At 58.3% G+C, this 15,110-nt stretch overlaps 5 protein-coding genes across 5 annotated transcripts; 3 read left to right on the forward strand and 2 right to left on the reverse strand.

Annotated features, from left to right (window-relative positions):
- Window position 1: 1 nt before the first annotated feature.
- Window positions 2–6,305, reverse strand: ACA1_217330 (peptidase family m1 domain containing protein; the record flags this gene model as incomplete). The annotated part of the gene is made up of 27 exons (XM_004337135.1): window positions 2–429; window positions 512–928; window positions 1,032–1,212; window positions 1,241–1,325; window positions 1,427–1,463; window positions 1,712–1,892; window positions 2,048–2,166; window positions 2,253–2,348; window positions 2,429–2,530; window positions 2,616–2,711; window positions 2,777–2,838; window positions 2,930–3,174; window positions 3,340–3,358; window positions 3,456–3,571; window positions 3,656–3,793; window positions 3,884–3,974; window positions 4,050–4,151; window positions 4,317–4,453; window positions 4,527–4,578; window positions 4,650–4,770; window positions 4,877–4,985; window positions 5,092–5,169; window positions 5,268–5,466; window positions 5,559–5,664; window positions 5,744–5,889; window positions 5,968–6,094; window positions 6,215–6,305. The coding sequence occupies 27 exons, from the start codon at window positions 6,303–6,305 to the stop codon at window positions 2–4; spliced, it is 3,681 nt and encodes a 1,226-aa protein (XP_004337183.1).
- Window positions 6,306–6,641: 336 nt separating this feature from the next.
- ACA1_217340 (phosphoadenosine phosphosulfate reductase family protein) lies at window positions 6,642–8,025 on the forward strand (the record flags this gene model as incomplete). Its single annotated transcript, XM_004337136.1, is given in 8 exon segments — window positions 6,642–6,778; window positions 6,868–6,950; window positions 7,039–7,134; window positions 7,150–7,240; window positions 7,360–7,484; window positions 7,579–7,662; window positions 7,732–7,788; window positions 7,889–8,025. The coding sequence occupies 8 exon segments, from the start codon at window positions 6,642–6,644 to the stop codon at window positions 8,023–8,025; spliced, it is 810 nt and encodes a 269-aa protein (XP_004337184.1).
- Window positions 8,026–8,176: 151 nt separating this feature from the next.
- Window positions 8,177–9,693, forward strand: ACA1_217350 (uncharacterized protein; the record flags this gene model as incomplete). The annotated part of the gene is made up of 3 exons (XM_004337137.1): window positions 8,177–9,058; window positions 9,203–9,515; window positions 9,602–9,693. The coding sequence occupies 3 exons, from the start codon at window positions 8,177–8,179 to the stop codon at window positions 9,691–9,693; spliced, it is 1,287 nt and encodes a 428-aa protein (XP_004337185.1).
- Window positions 9,694–9,897: 204 nt separating this feature from the next.
- Window positions 9,898–10,677, reverse strand: ACA1_217360 (bacterioferritin comigratory protein; the record flags this gene model as incomplete). Its single annotated transcript, XM_004337138.1, has 4 exons — window positions 9,898–10,056; window positions 10,218–10,288; window positions 10,382–10,450; window positions 10,539–10,677. The coding sequence occupies 4 exons, from the start codon at window positions 10,675–10,677 to the stop codon at window positions 9,898–9,900; spliced, it is 438 nt and encodes a 145-aa protein (XP_004337186.1).
- A 173-nt stretch (window positions 10,678–10,850) lies between these two features.
- ACA1_217370 lies at window positions 10,851–15,070 on the forward strand (the record flags this gene model as incomplete). The annotated part of the gene is made up of 17 exons (XM_004337139.1): window positions 10,851–10,958; window positions 11,030–11,200; window positions 11,334–11,447; window positions 11,638–11,769; window positions 11,801–11,979; window positions 12,081–12,216; window positions 12,318–12,396; window positions 12,494–12,594; window positions 12,738–13,140; window positions 13,204–13,346; window positions 13,455–13,556; window positions 13,680–13,835; window positions 13,934–14,003; window positions 14,109–14,224; window positions 14,293–14,456; window positions 14,542–14,934; window positions 15,064–15,070. 17 exons carry the CDS (start codon window positions 10,851–10,853, stop codon window positions 15,068–15,070), a joined length of 2,574 nt encoding a protein of 857 aa, XP_004337187.1.
- Window positions 15,071–15,110: the final 40 nt, after the last annotated feature.

The raw sequence follows: 15,110 nt of genomic DNA on the forward strand, positions 1-15,110 counted from the left end.
ATCACCGCCACTGACGCGGCGCCGTCTCCTTCGCGCGAGGTGGTGGGTCGTGGGCTGCGCCGGTTTTTCGGAGGAGGAGGAGGATGCGTCGGAGTAGAGCGGCGCAGCGGGCGGCCACGTACTCGCGCTTGAGGGCCGCCATCCGGGTCTCGAACTCGGCCACCAGCTCCCGCTTCCTTTCCACGTAATCGGCGCGCAGCCGGTCCTGCTCGTCCTCCTCGTCGCCGTCATCATCGGCCGCCGCGCGTCTGGCGGTCTTCCTGCGCTCGGCCTTGGCCTTGGCCTTCTTGCCGGCGGCCCCTTCGTCGTCATCTTCATCGTCGTTGAAGAGGCCTCGGAGAAGCCGCGTCTGCTCATCGCCCTCGTCCTCGTCGGCTTCGTCCTTCTTCTCCTTTGCTCTGGAATCGTCGTCGTCGTCGTCGTCGTCGTCTGAATGCAATGCCACTCGTCAGACCACGACCCACGCAGCACACTTTTGCGCACTCACGCACTCACGAAGGCGGTGACGTACCAGAAGGCAGGAGGCAGTCGTCCATGAGGGGTCTTCGCCCTCGGTCACTTCCGCCAGCTTCCTCGTCTTCCTCATCGTCCTCGAGAGAGATGACCACCTTCTTCTTCTTCTTGTTGTTGCTACTCTTCTTCTCCTTCGCCGCCTTCTTGTTCTTCATCATTTTCCGCCTGGCGCTGGGATCGTACTCGTCGTCTTCGTCGCTCGAGGCGTAGGTGGCGATGGCGTCGTCGTCCGACACGATGAAGTCGATGAGGCTCCCCTCCGAGTCGTCGTCGTCCGACTCGTGGTCGGACACGAGGTCCAGGTCGACCGTGCGCCCGTGGTGCACCGGCTCGCCGTATATCTCAGCCAACTCCCGGTCGGCCTCCTCCGCCTCCCGCTCCGCCGTCCCATCGCTCACCTCCTCGGCCTCGTCATCTGCCAGATCGACCATGCGCTATTACCGACGTGTGCTGTGGCGCGTGTGTGCGTGTGCGGTGGTGCGTGTGCGTGTGCGTGTGCGGTGTGAGCGAGTATTTACCCATGAAGGCGCGCGCGGCGCCTTCATCGCCCTCTTCATCGTTGGACACGAGGCCGTCGAGCTCATCGTCAGAGTAGTGAGCCCTCAGGTCCTTCGGCTTGACTGCCACCTGCTCCACCTTCCCACCGGCCTGCAACGGATCCCGCGACACGCACACCTTCAGCCTTCGCCTGAACGGCTCCTTCTCAGCACGGGACAGAGGAGCGTACAGTGGAACGGAGGAGGCTGGTGAAGCGGGTCTTGCACAGCGGGCAGACAGTGGCCACCGTGGCCCATTGCTCAATGCACACGAAACTGCGGTGGTTGGGATGTGAGCGAGCATGCCTTCGCGTTGCTACTCGAAATAAATCTTCATCCGAACGCACTACCCCGCCCCCAAGCATGAGGAGCCGTACCAAAAGTGATGGGTGCAGCCCGACAGGCCAGTCTTCTCTGCACACTACAAAGTGCGGAATTTGTAGTCAGATTATCTTCATCATAATGTCCGATGGACGTGCATCAGGAAGCAGCTGCAGTACGTGATCTTGGCAAATTGGACAAAGCGGCTCATCCATGGCGGCCTCCATCTCGGTTTGCCGCGAAATGAATTCAAATGCACAAACGCCGGCAGGAGAAAAAGAAACGAATTGAAATGATAAAAAATTGCAACTCCGCTCTTCGCGCCAAAAAGTGAGCTCTACTGGCCTTGGTGGCGGCCGCAGAAGCCGCGTTGGCCTTCTTCTCCTCTTCGGCGTCGCGCTGCTTATCTTCGAGCTTGCGTACGGCCGCCTCGAGCTCCTCCACCTTCTTCTTGAGCTGAGTCACCTCCTCGCCCGCGCCCTCCTGCAGGGCCTTCAGCTTGCTGTCCAGCCAGGGACCAGTCTGGCGTTGGTGCGGCACGACACGTTTGGAGATGGTGAGATGTACGCACACTCACACAACCCAACCCAACCGCACAATCACACACAATCGCACGGGCTCTGTAACGAACAACACGTCATGACATCAACGTATGCGGAGGAGTGGGGAGGGTGGACCTGGTTGGAAAGCAGCGGCCTCAGGGAGCGGATGGCAGCGGCAGCGCCAGTGGCTCGCAGGGTGACGAGACCAGTGACGGCGGCCTTCTTGATGGCCGGGTCCTCCTCACGAAGGAGCGCTGTTGACCAGTTTTAAGGGTGCGGAAGGATGTCAGCTTGGGGTGTTGGTGGGGGGGGGGAGAATAGTAAGTCGAGCCCGCGGTACCGGTGAGCTTGGTGACGGCGTCCTTCCTGGCGACGTGGTCCTTGTCGTACAGGTAAGCCGTGCACTCGGCGTAGGCTCCGATCACCGCCTCGCGCGCTGGTCATTTTGTTTTCCGCCTCCCTTGAATGAGCGACCAAGCGCAAGCCAACGATGTGGGGGTCAGAGAAGAGAGGTACCATTGTCGCGGAGTTGGCCGTAGGCCAGCTTGGCCTCGAGCCAATCGCGAGCCTTGGGCGACTTGGTGTTGCCCAACGCGCGAATGCCTCCGTTTCTCGTCCCTGGCGCCGCCATCAATGGTCAATGTGATGGCCCGAGCTCTGCCAAGCAGATCTGGAGACGGATGTGGGCAGGTGGGAGAGGTACAGGGGAAGGGTCCGTCAAGGGAAGCGGCGGCGGTGAGCAGGTCGAGGTCCTCCTCGTTCCGCTGGTTGCCCAGGGCCTGCAGCGCGGCCCACTGGCCTGCACATGGCGAAGGAATTCAGTCAAAAGCCCGGGCAGGAGAGGGCGGCAGGTCCAGAGCGTACCGCGGTAGGCGTAGGGGTGCGCTTCGATCCACTTGCGCAGGGCAGATCGCATGACCTCGTCCCTACAGCGGAATGGGAACGTTCAGTATTGAATAAAGTAGGGTTGCGTTGCATGTAGTGTGTCGTGTGTCGTGTTGCGTGTCGTGCAGTCACCTGATGGACGAGAAGGAATTGAGAGTGGGCATGAAGGCGCGCGGGTCGGTCTCCGAAGCGATGACTTCGGCCAGGATCTCCGAGACGAAGATGCCAGCGTTCTTCTGTTCGGCGAGGGCCTTGGCCAGCTGCACTCTCACACCCCAGAAAGGCTCTGCCTTCAGGACCTCACGAAGAGCGCGCAGCGCAGGGCGTGTGCCCAGCTTGGCCAACTCTTTGCCAGCCCAAATGCGGTTGCCAACATCCTAAACGGACCGCAAGCCAAAGAAAAAGACTGGTGAGCGCCACCGGTGTGGGCTGGTGTGTGTGTGTGGGTGGGTGGATGGTGGTGGAATATTTCGTGCCTGGGCCTGCTTGGCGGTGTTGGTCAGAATCTCGAGGCCGGGGTTCATCTCCAGCGAGTACAGGACCTTTTGCTCCGGGTCGACCCTGTTCATGTGTGAGGTCAGTAAAACAGCGGAGGGAGATATAGTGAGCAAACGCGTTGCGCCGTGTCATGATCGTGTAGTAGTTGTAGTAGATGTACCGAATGGTCTTGGGCTTGGAAGCGACGCCCGAGAGGATGACAGAGGCCTTGCCCGTCGCATCGTCCATCTCAACGACTCCCTGGTGAACAGCTCCCGATTCGTCGACCACTTCCACCTGCGCATGATCCGCGTGACAAAGGTCACCACATTGTGTCCAGCAAGTGAGGTTAAAAAACAAACAGGGGTGGATCTGACGTACGTCGAGAGCAAACTCGAAGAAGCCCACGCCCTGCTTCTCGTCCTTCTGGGTCTGTTCGAAGGAGACTCTGACCTGCTTCTTCTCTGCGGAGTAGTCAAACTTGCCCTTCAGCTTCGGATACCCGGGGCTCAGGAGCCACTGAGCGACAAATGGAGGGAACAAGCATTAAATGGGCTGCTAGTACTATGTGAGAGTGAGCTTCAGCGATTAACTAACTAACTAACGTACTTGATCGAAGAACTTGGTGAGGTTGCGTCCGGACTGCTTTTCCAGGGCGCGCTGGAAGTCGACCGTTTCCACGATCTTCTGGTGGAAGTCCCTGCATTGGGGGGGTTGGAATAACGGAATTCAGGATATGTCCAGAGAGGCGGTGGTGGTAACGCGGATTCGGTACCCGACATAGGCCTGGACGGCCGCCCAAAAGGCCGAGTCGCCAATGAGGCGGCGGAGCATGTGGATCCGCCACGCGCCACCTGACAGATTTGATACGTCAGAACTATTGGGGGGCTGATACAAACATCGGAAAAGGTGGGTACACAGTACCAGGATAGAGGTGCGAATCAAAGAGCTGCCATGAGCTTTTGTACTCACTGTGGCGTGGATTAGTGTACCGTGTCGCGAGTGCGAATATTAAAGGCTGCGATGGTGTGTGGGTATATACCGGGTGACGATGGGGCGTTGGTAGGATGAACACTCGGAGAAGTAGCCCGACGCGTTACACCACATCTCGTACTCGAACTCGTCGCGCTTCTCGTGGTCCTCCACCCAGGCGGCCTCGATGTAGGTCGCCCACGATTCCTGTGGGCACGTGTGGAGATGAGTCACTCGCTCGAGCGTTAGTGCATGACAGTGTGTTGTGCGGTGGTCAAACCTTGAGCCAGGCGTGCTCAAAGTGGCGGATGACAAGTGCGTCGCCGAAGTAGCTGCAGGACGAACGGTGAGACAAAGTGAGTCGAATGCCAGAGAGAGGGAGAGAGATCCAAGGGGACGCAACCTGTGGGCCATCTCATGGATATTCACGCTGTCCACGACGTAGCCCCACTCCGCGGCAAGGTTCTTGTCGAGCATGAAGACGTCGTCCCACGTCACCAAGCTGATGTTTTCCATAGCGCCTCCTGTCAACGTTGGCAAACAGTGGAACGTTGCCGTGAGTTGGAGGGACAACGATGGAGAGCGAGAAACGAGTGTGACGGGTCCCGTCGGTGAGGGACTGGGTGGTACCAATTTTGGGGACGATGATCTGGTAGTACTTGGGGAAAGGGAAGGCATGGCCCACCTTCTTGGTCAGCCACTTCATCATGGCCGGCGTCTTGCCGAACACGAGCCGCACCTGAAGGTGACAAGGAAAGAAAGATCAAAGAGAAACGAAATAACCGTCAGCAGCTGGGTGCCAGTGTGAATGTGTTTGCATAGTGCGGCCTTCTGTTACAACGTACGCTCTCCTCTGGGACGCCCTTGCAGGCAATGTAAGCGATGGGTACGCCTTCCACGGTCTCGTCGGGGTACAGATCAAACTGTGGCGAGAGCGAAAGCACCAATCAATCAATGAGACTGATTGGCCACAGTGACACGACGATCGTACGCCCGAGCAAGGACAAGCGGGCGAACGAACCTCTCCGGCGGCGATACAGGCCAAGTAGGAGGGGCAAGCGAAGTCGAGCTTCCAGTGAGCGGTTTTGCGGCCGTTGTTGGTCACTTCCGACTGAAGAACGCCGTTGGCCACCAGCGTGTGGGATTCCTCCGACGTCAGCAGGAACTCCAGGCTCTGCCTCACCTGGGGGAAGTCCACACAAGGCAGCCAGTAGCGCGCCCTGCCAACGGCGTTGCCATCATAACACACATGCTCAGTCTCTGAGCGTATGCGTGGTGGTGCTCGTCACAAAAGAAGAAGGGGATGTCTCACCTTTCGGTCTCGTTGTCGGTAGCAGCAAACAGGGGGCGCGTGGGGTAGGCCTCGTCGGGGCAGGAGAACTGCATCCCGCTCACGGGGTGGTCCAGCACGTAGGCCACTACATAAAATAAATTAATAAATATATAAAGCACACCTCGAACTCGTGTAGAGAGAGAAAGTGGTAGTCGCTGTAGTACCGTGGAGCTTGCGCTCCTGGCCCTTGGCGATGGGGTCGGCCCAGGTGACGTTAATCAGCTCCCCGTCGTAGGTCCACACCAGCTGGTTGCCCTCTTCGTCCTTCACGTCCACGTCCGCGAAGCCGATGGCGTTGAGTGCGATCGTCCTGGGTCACCACGCCACCATGTGTCAGCTTCACACCAGTTGAGCTGCCGCGGCAAGTAGAGGAGCAAAGACGGCCAACCTGGCGGTGCGGTCGTTGGAGACCACGGTCAGAACAGCGCGGCACGTAGCACGACGCTCCTTGATCTGGAAGTCGTACTCGGCCCTGATGTGACGAGGCTCCACCCTGACGTCGGGCGCGTAGTGGCCTGACCATGCACACGCGTGCCAAAGGAGTGATGTGAGCACAAGCTAGGCATCCAAAGTACCTACGCTCAATCAGAGTGCATGAGATTGATAGATGTAGATCTGCAGATGGATGCACGTACGGCTGGAACCGGCAAAGGGGAAGCCCTGCGCCGCGCCATGGGTATGAGCGCAGCCTCTCTGCCCTCCCTCGGTGCTCTCGTGATGCGGCATAGTGGATAAAGCTGGTATTGCAATACCGGCCCGCCAGAACGTCTTGCTGAAATAAATCCGAAACACAAACCTAATCCCAAAAAATAAATAACAATCGTCATCCAGATACCGCTCCGTTTGCAATTGGCGTGCAGTGCGAAAGAGCACCTTAGGGACTGCTCGAGCATCACATGGTACGTACGCATTGCAGTGCCGATTGTATCAACAATTTCGGTAGAACAAAAAATCTGGCATTTCAGCTTCTGTTGCGATGGAGATAAGCAGGGATGTAGGATGCATTGCGGGCGAATCGCCATATTTTGCTTATGCCACGCATGCTTTCTCATGCAGGAGAAGATGACCGATTTTTTCGACTTCTTCTCGCGGCTGGAGGATCTCGCGGGGGAGGTCGAACGACGGACGTCCAATCCGACCCTCGCAGCGAAGGTGGTGCACTCGCTCGCCGTCATCGACAAAGCCTTCGACATCTACTCGTGCCCTCCTCTTCCCCTTTCCATGCTCCCTTCTATTTCGTCTACTCCACAGAGCCCGCTGACATTGGCATGGTGGTGCCACGACACAGTGAGCAGGGGCTGGCCGTCAGCTTCAACGGAGGGAAAGACTGCACGCTCCTCCTCCACCTCGCCCTCTACGCCTACCTTCACCGTACACACCTACCTTGCACAGAACACGCACGCACCGCACACGCGCACCGCACGCACACGCATGCAAATGACTGATTGAGGCTGTGCAGGGAGGAAGGCGAAGGGTGAAACGACGGCGATGGCGAAGCACGAGGGCGAGAGGTCGGAAGGAAAAGAAGAAGAGCAGCGCGCGGGGACGGAGGGTGGTGCGGCCACAGCAGATCGGGCGCACTACTGGATGCGGATCCTCTACTTCTGGTTTCCCACGTGCTTCCCCGAAGAGACTCAGTTCGTGATGGACACGACACAAAGGTACGACGCCTCCCGATTGTTTGTGATCAATGGATCTCGCTGCACGCATCATCGTCACACAAAACACACACACGCCGAACGCGGGGTGCTGACGAGGGAGATGTGATGTGTTGGGCCAGCCTGCGACTAGGGCTGATCAAGTCGACCAAGCCGTACCGGGAGGGGCTGCAGGAGATCATTGAAACGGAACGACCACCCATCCGGGCCATTTTTATGGGCACCCGCTACACCGACCCCTCCTGCGGTGCGCCCACTCTCTCTCTCTCTCTCTCTCGCACAGCAACACTTCTCTTTAGTTGAACTGTGCGATTGACGTACAACCGTGTGTCGTGTCATAGCACGGCTCGAGGAGTTTTCGGAGAGCACGCCGGGCTGGCCCACCTTCATGCGAGTCAACCCCATCCTCGATTGGTCCTACTCAGGTACGCAGTTGGCCGCCATTTGTTGATGAACTGTCTCTGGCCTTGTTGATGCCAACCTACTGTTCACAGAGGTGTGGGCCTTCATTTTGGCGATGGGCGTACCCTACTGCTCGCTTTATGACAAAGGTATACTCTGGGCGTGTGGACGGATCATCTCTTGTTTACAACACTGACAGTGGTTGCATTGCATTGTTGCGTGTTGTTGCGTTGTGCCTGGGTCCACCAGGGTACACATCGATTGGGGAGGTAAACAACACAAAGCCCAACCCAGCACTCCTTGTGGAGGGGTGCACCTACGCTCCAGCCTACAACCTTAAGGAAGAAGAGCTGGAGCGTGCTGGTCGCCAGAGCCGATCTGTGTAACACTGGCAGTATAACAAACAAGCAAGCTCCCGCCTGGCCCACAACAATCTTGGTCTCGGGCCGATTTTTTTTCCTGGAATCAGCCGAAAAAAGACGTTGCCAAAATTGAAATTGGAAGACGATAAGGATTGTAGCAGATTGATTGGAGGAGATGTCTCGCCGAGCCCGCAAGGAGGTGAATTACGCTGAGGCAGCCGATAGTGCGGCCATGGATGAAGAGGGGATTGACGTGGAGGATGACAGTGACGGCGGATTCGATAGCGGTAACGATGACGGTGATGAGTTTAAGCTGGAGGATGAGTCTGAGGACGAAGCATTCAGCATGCGCGACCTCGATCCCGACGAGATGGTAAAGAAGAAGAAAAGGCGTAGCAGATCATCGAGCGGCAGCAAGACATCCTCAGCGCCCACAAAGAAGGCGACCACGCCTGCCGCTACACGCAAGCGAGCCGCACCATCCAAGGCCAAGAAAGCCAGCGACGAAAATGGGGATGGAGAAGGAGAAGATGAAGCGGAGGGAGCGCCCAAGCGCAGGCGCACGACGACACCGAAGAAGCCGGCGGCTGCCAAGCCCAAGGCCGCCCCCAAGAAGCCCGCTGCAGCTGCTAAATCGAAGAAGAAGAAGGATGAAGAGGGCCAAGGCGAGGATGAGGACACCACAACGACCACCGCATCGTCCACAGCAACTGCAGTCGCGGAAGATGTAGGCGCTGAGGAAAAGGCGGCCGCCAATGGACACGAGAATGAGGGAGGCGAGGAGGAGGTGAAGATTGAGGTGGCGGCTGCGGAAGATGAAGCTAAGAAGATCCCGTCTGCGAGCGGGGGAGGCGACGAAGATGACGACGACGACTTCAAGGCCGACAAGACCAAGAAGAGGAAGCCCGCTGCCGCCACGGCCAAGGCACCGGCCGCCGCAAAGGCGAAGGCCGCCACTGCTAAGGCACCGGCCGCCGCCAAGGCGAAGGCGCCGGCCAAGCCAGCAGCCAAGACCAAGGCTGCGGTTGCACCCAAGAAGCCCGCTGCCGCTCCCGCCGTACGCCCCTGCCCGTTCGCGCTTCACCTGTGTGCTACAATGCTCATCTTCTTGTGTGTGTTGTGTGTGTGTGTGTGTGTGTGCTGTGTGTGCTGTGTGTGCGTGCGTCTGTGTGTTGTTTGTGTGTGTGGTGCGTGTGTCTAGGCAAAGAAGCCGCGCGCGACGCCGGCCAAAAAGAAGAAGGCAGATGAAGACGAAGAGGAGGACTACAAGGAGGAGAAGGAAGAGGAGGAGGAAGCTCCCGAGGCGGAGGAGGAAGAAGAAGCGGAGAAGGAGGATGACGATGGTGACCACGCGGAGGACGAGGAGCCAAAGCCCAAAGCGAAGCCGAAGGGCAAGACTGCTCCCGCCAAACCCGCGGCCAAGCCCAAGGCGGCACCGGCCGCCACCAAGGCGAAGGCGCCGGCCAAGCCAGCAGCTAAGGCAGCTGCCGCTGCGCCCAAGCCAGCAGCTTCCCGTATGCATCACACACGACACACGACACTTTTTGCTGTGGTGGCAATGCTAACCATTCGCACGTGTGATGACGCTACAACGTTGCAGCACTGGGCGGCGTGAAGCTGGCGGGAACGACGCCCTTGCGCAGAGTGGGCCTGAGCAAACGAGCGGCGATCTCCTCCCTGCACAACAAGTAACAACACCACAACACTTGGCCGGCTACTCCAACGATCTGGATCAAGAGGGACACGAGAGAGGTGAAAGAGTTGATGGTGGGTGGCCGCAGAGAGAGCTGTACAGTTCTGGCGTGCGTGCAAGAAAGGCCAACAAAACGTTTGAGTACAGGAGGAGAGCCACTACTTGCTGGCAAGGAGGAGCGCTCGATTGTGTGTGTAAGCTGGTCAGCAGTGGGCGAGGGCTTCGGAGACGTGCATCTTCCAGTTGAGGGCCGACTCGAAGATGTGCACTATGATGCCCTCCTTGTCGATCACGAACGTCTTGCGGCCCTTCAGCAGCCCACCGAGGCTGCCCGCCACCCGGTACTTCCTGTGCACCTTCCCCTACAGCGTAGCACATGCACGTCACGACGTGTAGAAGAAGAACAAGGAGGTAGCGTGCGTGTAGAGCATCATGGTGAGTGCATGTTCTACACTCATCTAGTGCAACCCAGCAGGAGCGGATGTTGAGGTGGTGGTGCTCAATAGAGGCTGGCATCGAGTACCGTCAAGTCAGAGAGGAGGGTGAAGGGCAGCTTGTGCTCCTTCTTGAACTTGCGGTGCGACTCGACCGGGTCTGTTTGCGTCGACATCAAGAGCAAGTGGCAGCAGTGGCATGGTGTGAGTGCAACGTTGGGACAACTCGACGCACAAAGGCACGTGCACGCACCTTTCGACACGCCCAGCACCACAGCACCCTTGGCGCTGAAGGCGTCGATGCTGTCTCGGAAGTGCTCGGCTGGCGCGAGCGGGAGGGAGTGAGCCAACAACATCGGACCTCAAAAAAGAGACGCGGAGAAGGTGAAGAAGAGTGCATTTGTAAGTACCTTCCTTGGTGCACACTGACGTGAAATCGCCGGGGTAGAAGAAGAGCACCACCGACCTGCCCCTGAAGTCGTGCAGGTGGACCACCTGTCCCTCGTCACTCTCCAGTGCAAAGCTTGGCGCGACGTCGCCCAGGGACATGTTGCTCTACCTTTCCACCTGTATTTGTGTAAGTACCATTTCTTTTAATTTCTTTTTGCCCTCCTTTCTGCTATGCGCGGAATGATGGGGGGGGGACTGAAGAAGCGGGCGAACACTGGCGAATTGGATCAGCATCGGATCGAGACCTCTAGAGGAGACGGTAGCCGATCGTCATGTCTGACTCGAAGTATTTCACGACAACTAAGAAGGGAGAGATCAAAGAGCTGAAGAAGGAGCTCGACAATCCCAAGGAGAATGTGAAGAAGGAGGCCGTGAAGAAGGTACCGGCCATTGATCGAAGCAAACAAAACAAATGACCATCAATTTCTCAAATGAATCCATTGCGTCCCAGGTCATCGCTGCCATGACGGTGGGCAAGGATGTATCTGAGCTGTTCCCTGACGTTGTGAAGTGCATCCGCACCTCCAACTTGGAGCTGAAGAAGCTCGTGTATCTCTACATTATGAACTACGCCAAGACACAGCCCGAGACTGCCATCCTTTCCGTCAACGCCTTCGTCCACGTGCGTTCAACCTCCCCCACCACCGCGCAAATCTTCTCCTTCCATCCCTTCGCTCTCACGCTCAATTAATTCTCGTAGCGCAACAAATCGCTATGCCGCTGGCACCAACTGAGCGCTCTCATTAAATGAACAGGATGCGCAACACCCCAACCCTCTTGTGCGCGCCCTCGCCGTGCGAACGATGGGTTGCATCCGCGTGGACAAGATCACAGAATACCTTTGCCAGCCTCTGCGCGAGTGCCTCAAGGTACCCTGCCCAAGCTTTTCTTTTGCTCCTGCGCCTCAGCTCTCCTTTACTCATGCTCCTTCTCTTTCCTGGGCTGTCTTCACCTTCTTCTTCTTCTTCTTCATATTTCCCCGTTGTCTTCGCGCACCGCCGCGCGCGCATCATGCCGTGCGCACGCACACGTTAACGCTGGCGGTTGGGTGTTGTGTAGGATGCCGATCCCTATGTGAGAAAGACCGCCGCGGTGTGCGTCGCGAAGGTGTGGGACATCAACCCCGAGCTGGTCGAGACCCAGGGCTTCCTGGACATGCTGCGCGACCTCCTCTCCGACTCCAACCCCATGGTACGGAACCCGTTGAGTTGCAGTGCCACAGGCCTTGCTCAGTTCTAATCGACCAACCGATCGATCGCGCATCGCCGACAAACAAACAAAGGTCGTGGCCAACGCTGTGGCTGCTCTCTCGGAGATCGACGAGACGGCCAAGGAGGACGTCTTCAGCCTCAACACAGAGAACCTCAAGATGCTCCTCGCCGCGCTCAACGAGTGCACAGAGTACGCTTTTTCCTTTCTTTGCCTGGGAGCCAGCCAAATCAATGGTCACCGTTGCGATCGAGCCCATCCAGGCGCTGATCGCACGCACGCACGCAACACAGGTGGGGTCAAGTGTTCATCCTCCACGCCCTGTCCAAGTACACACCCGACGACTCTCGCGAGGCGGAGGCCATCGCGGAAAGAGTGACCCCTCGCCTGGCCCACGCCAACTCGGCGGTCGTCCTCTCCACCATCAGGGTGCGTCTGTTGCCGCCGCCGCCCCATGTTTTGTGATTACACTGTCAGTGTCTTGTCTGGCGCTTTCACGGTAGTGCACTCATCGCTACGATCATATGCAGGTACTGATGAGGCTTCTCGAGCACATCAACAGCGGCGAGTTTGTGAAGAACATGTGCAAGAAGATGACGCCCCCGCTCGGTACAACCGCCCGTCCTCCTCTCTCTCCCTCTCTCTCTCTCTCTGAAATCTTCACTTTCACAAATTGTCTGACAATCATTGTTTGTGTGCACACTAGTCACGCTGCTGCAGAAGGAGCCGGAGATCCAGTACGTGGCTCTGCGCAACATCAACCTCATCATCCAGAAGAGGCCGCAGGTGCTCCAGAACGAGATGAAGGTACGCCACAAACCAACTTCCTTCTTCTTCTTGCTGCTGCTGTTGCTCGCGACTTGATGGTAATGAAGATGAAGAAGAAGATGTTTGGCGTGATGAGCTCACATTTTTGGCATTCTCCGCGCCTGGTGTGTGTTTCATCGCAGGTGTTCTTCTGCAAGTACAACGATCCCATCTACGTCAAGATGGAGAAGCTGGAGATCATGATCATGCTCGTCAACGAGCGCACCATCGAGCAGGTGCTCATGGAGCTGAAGGAGTACGCCACCGAGGTCGACGTGGAGTTTGTGCGCAAGGCCGTGCGCGCCATCGGTCGGTGCGCGATCAAGCTCGACCGCGCGGCCGAGAAGTGCATCAAGGTCCTGCTCGAGCTCATCCAGACCAAGGTCAACTACGTGGTCCAGGAGGCCATCATCGTCATCAAGGACATCTTCCGCAAGTACCCCAACCGGTACGAGTCCATCATCTCCACCCTGTGCGAGAACCTCGACACCCTCGACGACCCCGAGGCCAAGGCCTCCATGATTTGGATCATCGGCGAATACGCTGGTACGTGGCGTGTGGCGTGTGGCGTGTGGCGTGTGGCGCTAACCGTCGGGTGTGACGTTGCAGAGCGTATCGAGAACGCGGACGACCTGCTGGAGACCTTCCTCGAGAACTTCCAGGACGAGAACTCGACCGTGCAGCTCCAGTTGCTCACCTCCTGCGTCAAGCTGTTCCTCAAGAAGCCCAAGACCACTCAGAACATCGTCCAGGTAACATAACACATGTGAACCATGACGAGCCCTATCGCCGTCGCGTGCGTGTCGTGCGTTGTCGCTGATGATGAAACTTCTCGCGCGTGTCGTGCACACACACAATAGCACGCGCTCGAGCTGGCGACCAAGGAGAGCGAGAACCCCGATCTCCGCGACAGGGGCTACGTCTACTGGCGCCTCCTTTCCACCGACCCCGAGGCCGCTAAGGTATTCATTCCACGCAGCACGTGTGACTGCACATTCCACGCATTCCGCATAGCGTGTGTTCAGCGACTCATTCCTCCCCTTCTTCATTCTTCATTCTTCTCTTTCTTTCGACGACTGTCACAGCAAGTGGTGTTGGGCGAGAAGCCGCTCATTTCCGAGGACACGTCGCCTCTCGACGCGTCGCTCCTCGATGAGCTGATCGGCAACATGGCCACCCTCGCCTCGGTCTACCACAAGCCCCCGCAGGCCTTCGTGTCCAAGCTCAAGAAGAAGGTCAAGGTATTTATTTATCATTGCTCTCGCTCCCCTCATTCCTCGCATTCTCCGCCATGTGTGGTGGCTGAGCTGTGCCTGTCGGCATGTCGGTCCGCATCCAGGTCTTTGACCCCAGCAATGCGGAGATGAAGACCAGCCGAAGGATCACCGGCGAATCCGACGGCGACGAGGGTACGTGCTCGTGTGTGGAATTGTTGCAATGCAACAACGACAACCAAAACATCAGTTGTGGTCAAGTTGGCTGATGATATGGGTGGGTGGTTGGTTGGCGTACAGACCAAGAGGCGAGGGGAGGCGAGGGCTCGCTCATCGAGCTCGACTCCAGCCCGGCCGCTTCGTCCAACGACCCCTTCGGCTTCCTGTCCTCCCCCGGCCCTGCTCCCACCCAGCCCGTGCGTACCCACACCAACGCACGCGCACGCGCTTTTGACTGGTCGATCGACTAACGACGCACCGGCAGGCCGTGGAGAAGAAGGTGCTGCTGTCGGCAGAGAAGGGCAGGGGGCTCGAGGTGCGCGGCGCCTTTGTGCGTCGCGGCGGTTCCGGCCCGGTGCTCGCGCTCACCCTGGCCAACTACTCCAACGCCCCCATGGACGGGTTCATGGTCCAGTTCAACAAGAACTTGTACGCCACCTGCGCCCCCGCTGCTCCACACACGCAAGCACACAACTACACGCCTGGGCTCATATTCTCGCACGCACGCACGCAGCTACCGACTCAAGCCGGCCAAGACGCTGCTGGACATCACCGCCGTCGGGCCGGGCCAGACCAGCGACGTGCTCGTGCCGCTGAGCGCTGACGGCGACGAGGGACCCGTGTCGCCGGCCATCCACGTGGCGGTGAAGAACAACGTGGACGTGTTCTACTTCCTGGCCGAGTGCCCGCTCAACGTGTTCTTCTCGCCCGACGGCGCGCTCGAGAAGTCGGCCTACCTGGCGGCGTGGAAGGACATCCCCAACGAGAGCGAGCGAGTCCAGCAGCTGGGGCCGCTGGTGACCGCCGACTCGAACGCCCTCACGGACCTCTTGCAGCGCCACAACATTTTCCTCATCGCCAAGCGACGCGTCAACGACAACGAGGTCCCTCTCTTCCCTCCTCCTTTGTGTGCGTGTGCGTTGGTGCGTGTGCGTGTTGTGTGCGCTCACCGCACTCACCGTTGCCCAACCGCACGCACGACGCATGCACGCAACAGGTGCTGTACTTGAGCACGCGGGTGGTTCTGCCCTCGAAGGCCCTGACGACGGGCGGCGAGGTGGTGCTCGTGGAGCTCACCCTGGC

This window comes from Acanthamoeba castellanii (genome assembly GCF_000313135.1).
Source record: "Acanthamoeba castellanii str. Neff unplaced genomic scaffold scf7180000084758, whole genome shotgun sequence".
Lineage (NCBI taxonomy): Eukaryota > Discosea > Longamoebia > Acanthamoebidae > Acanthamoeba > Acanthamoeba castellanii.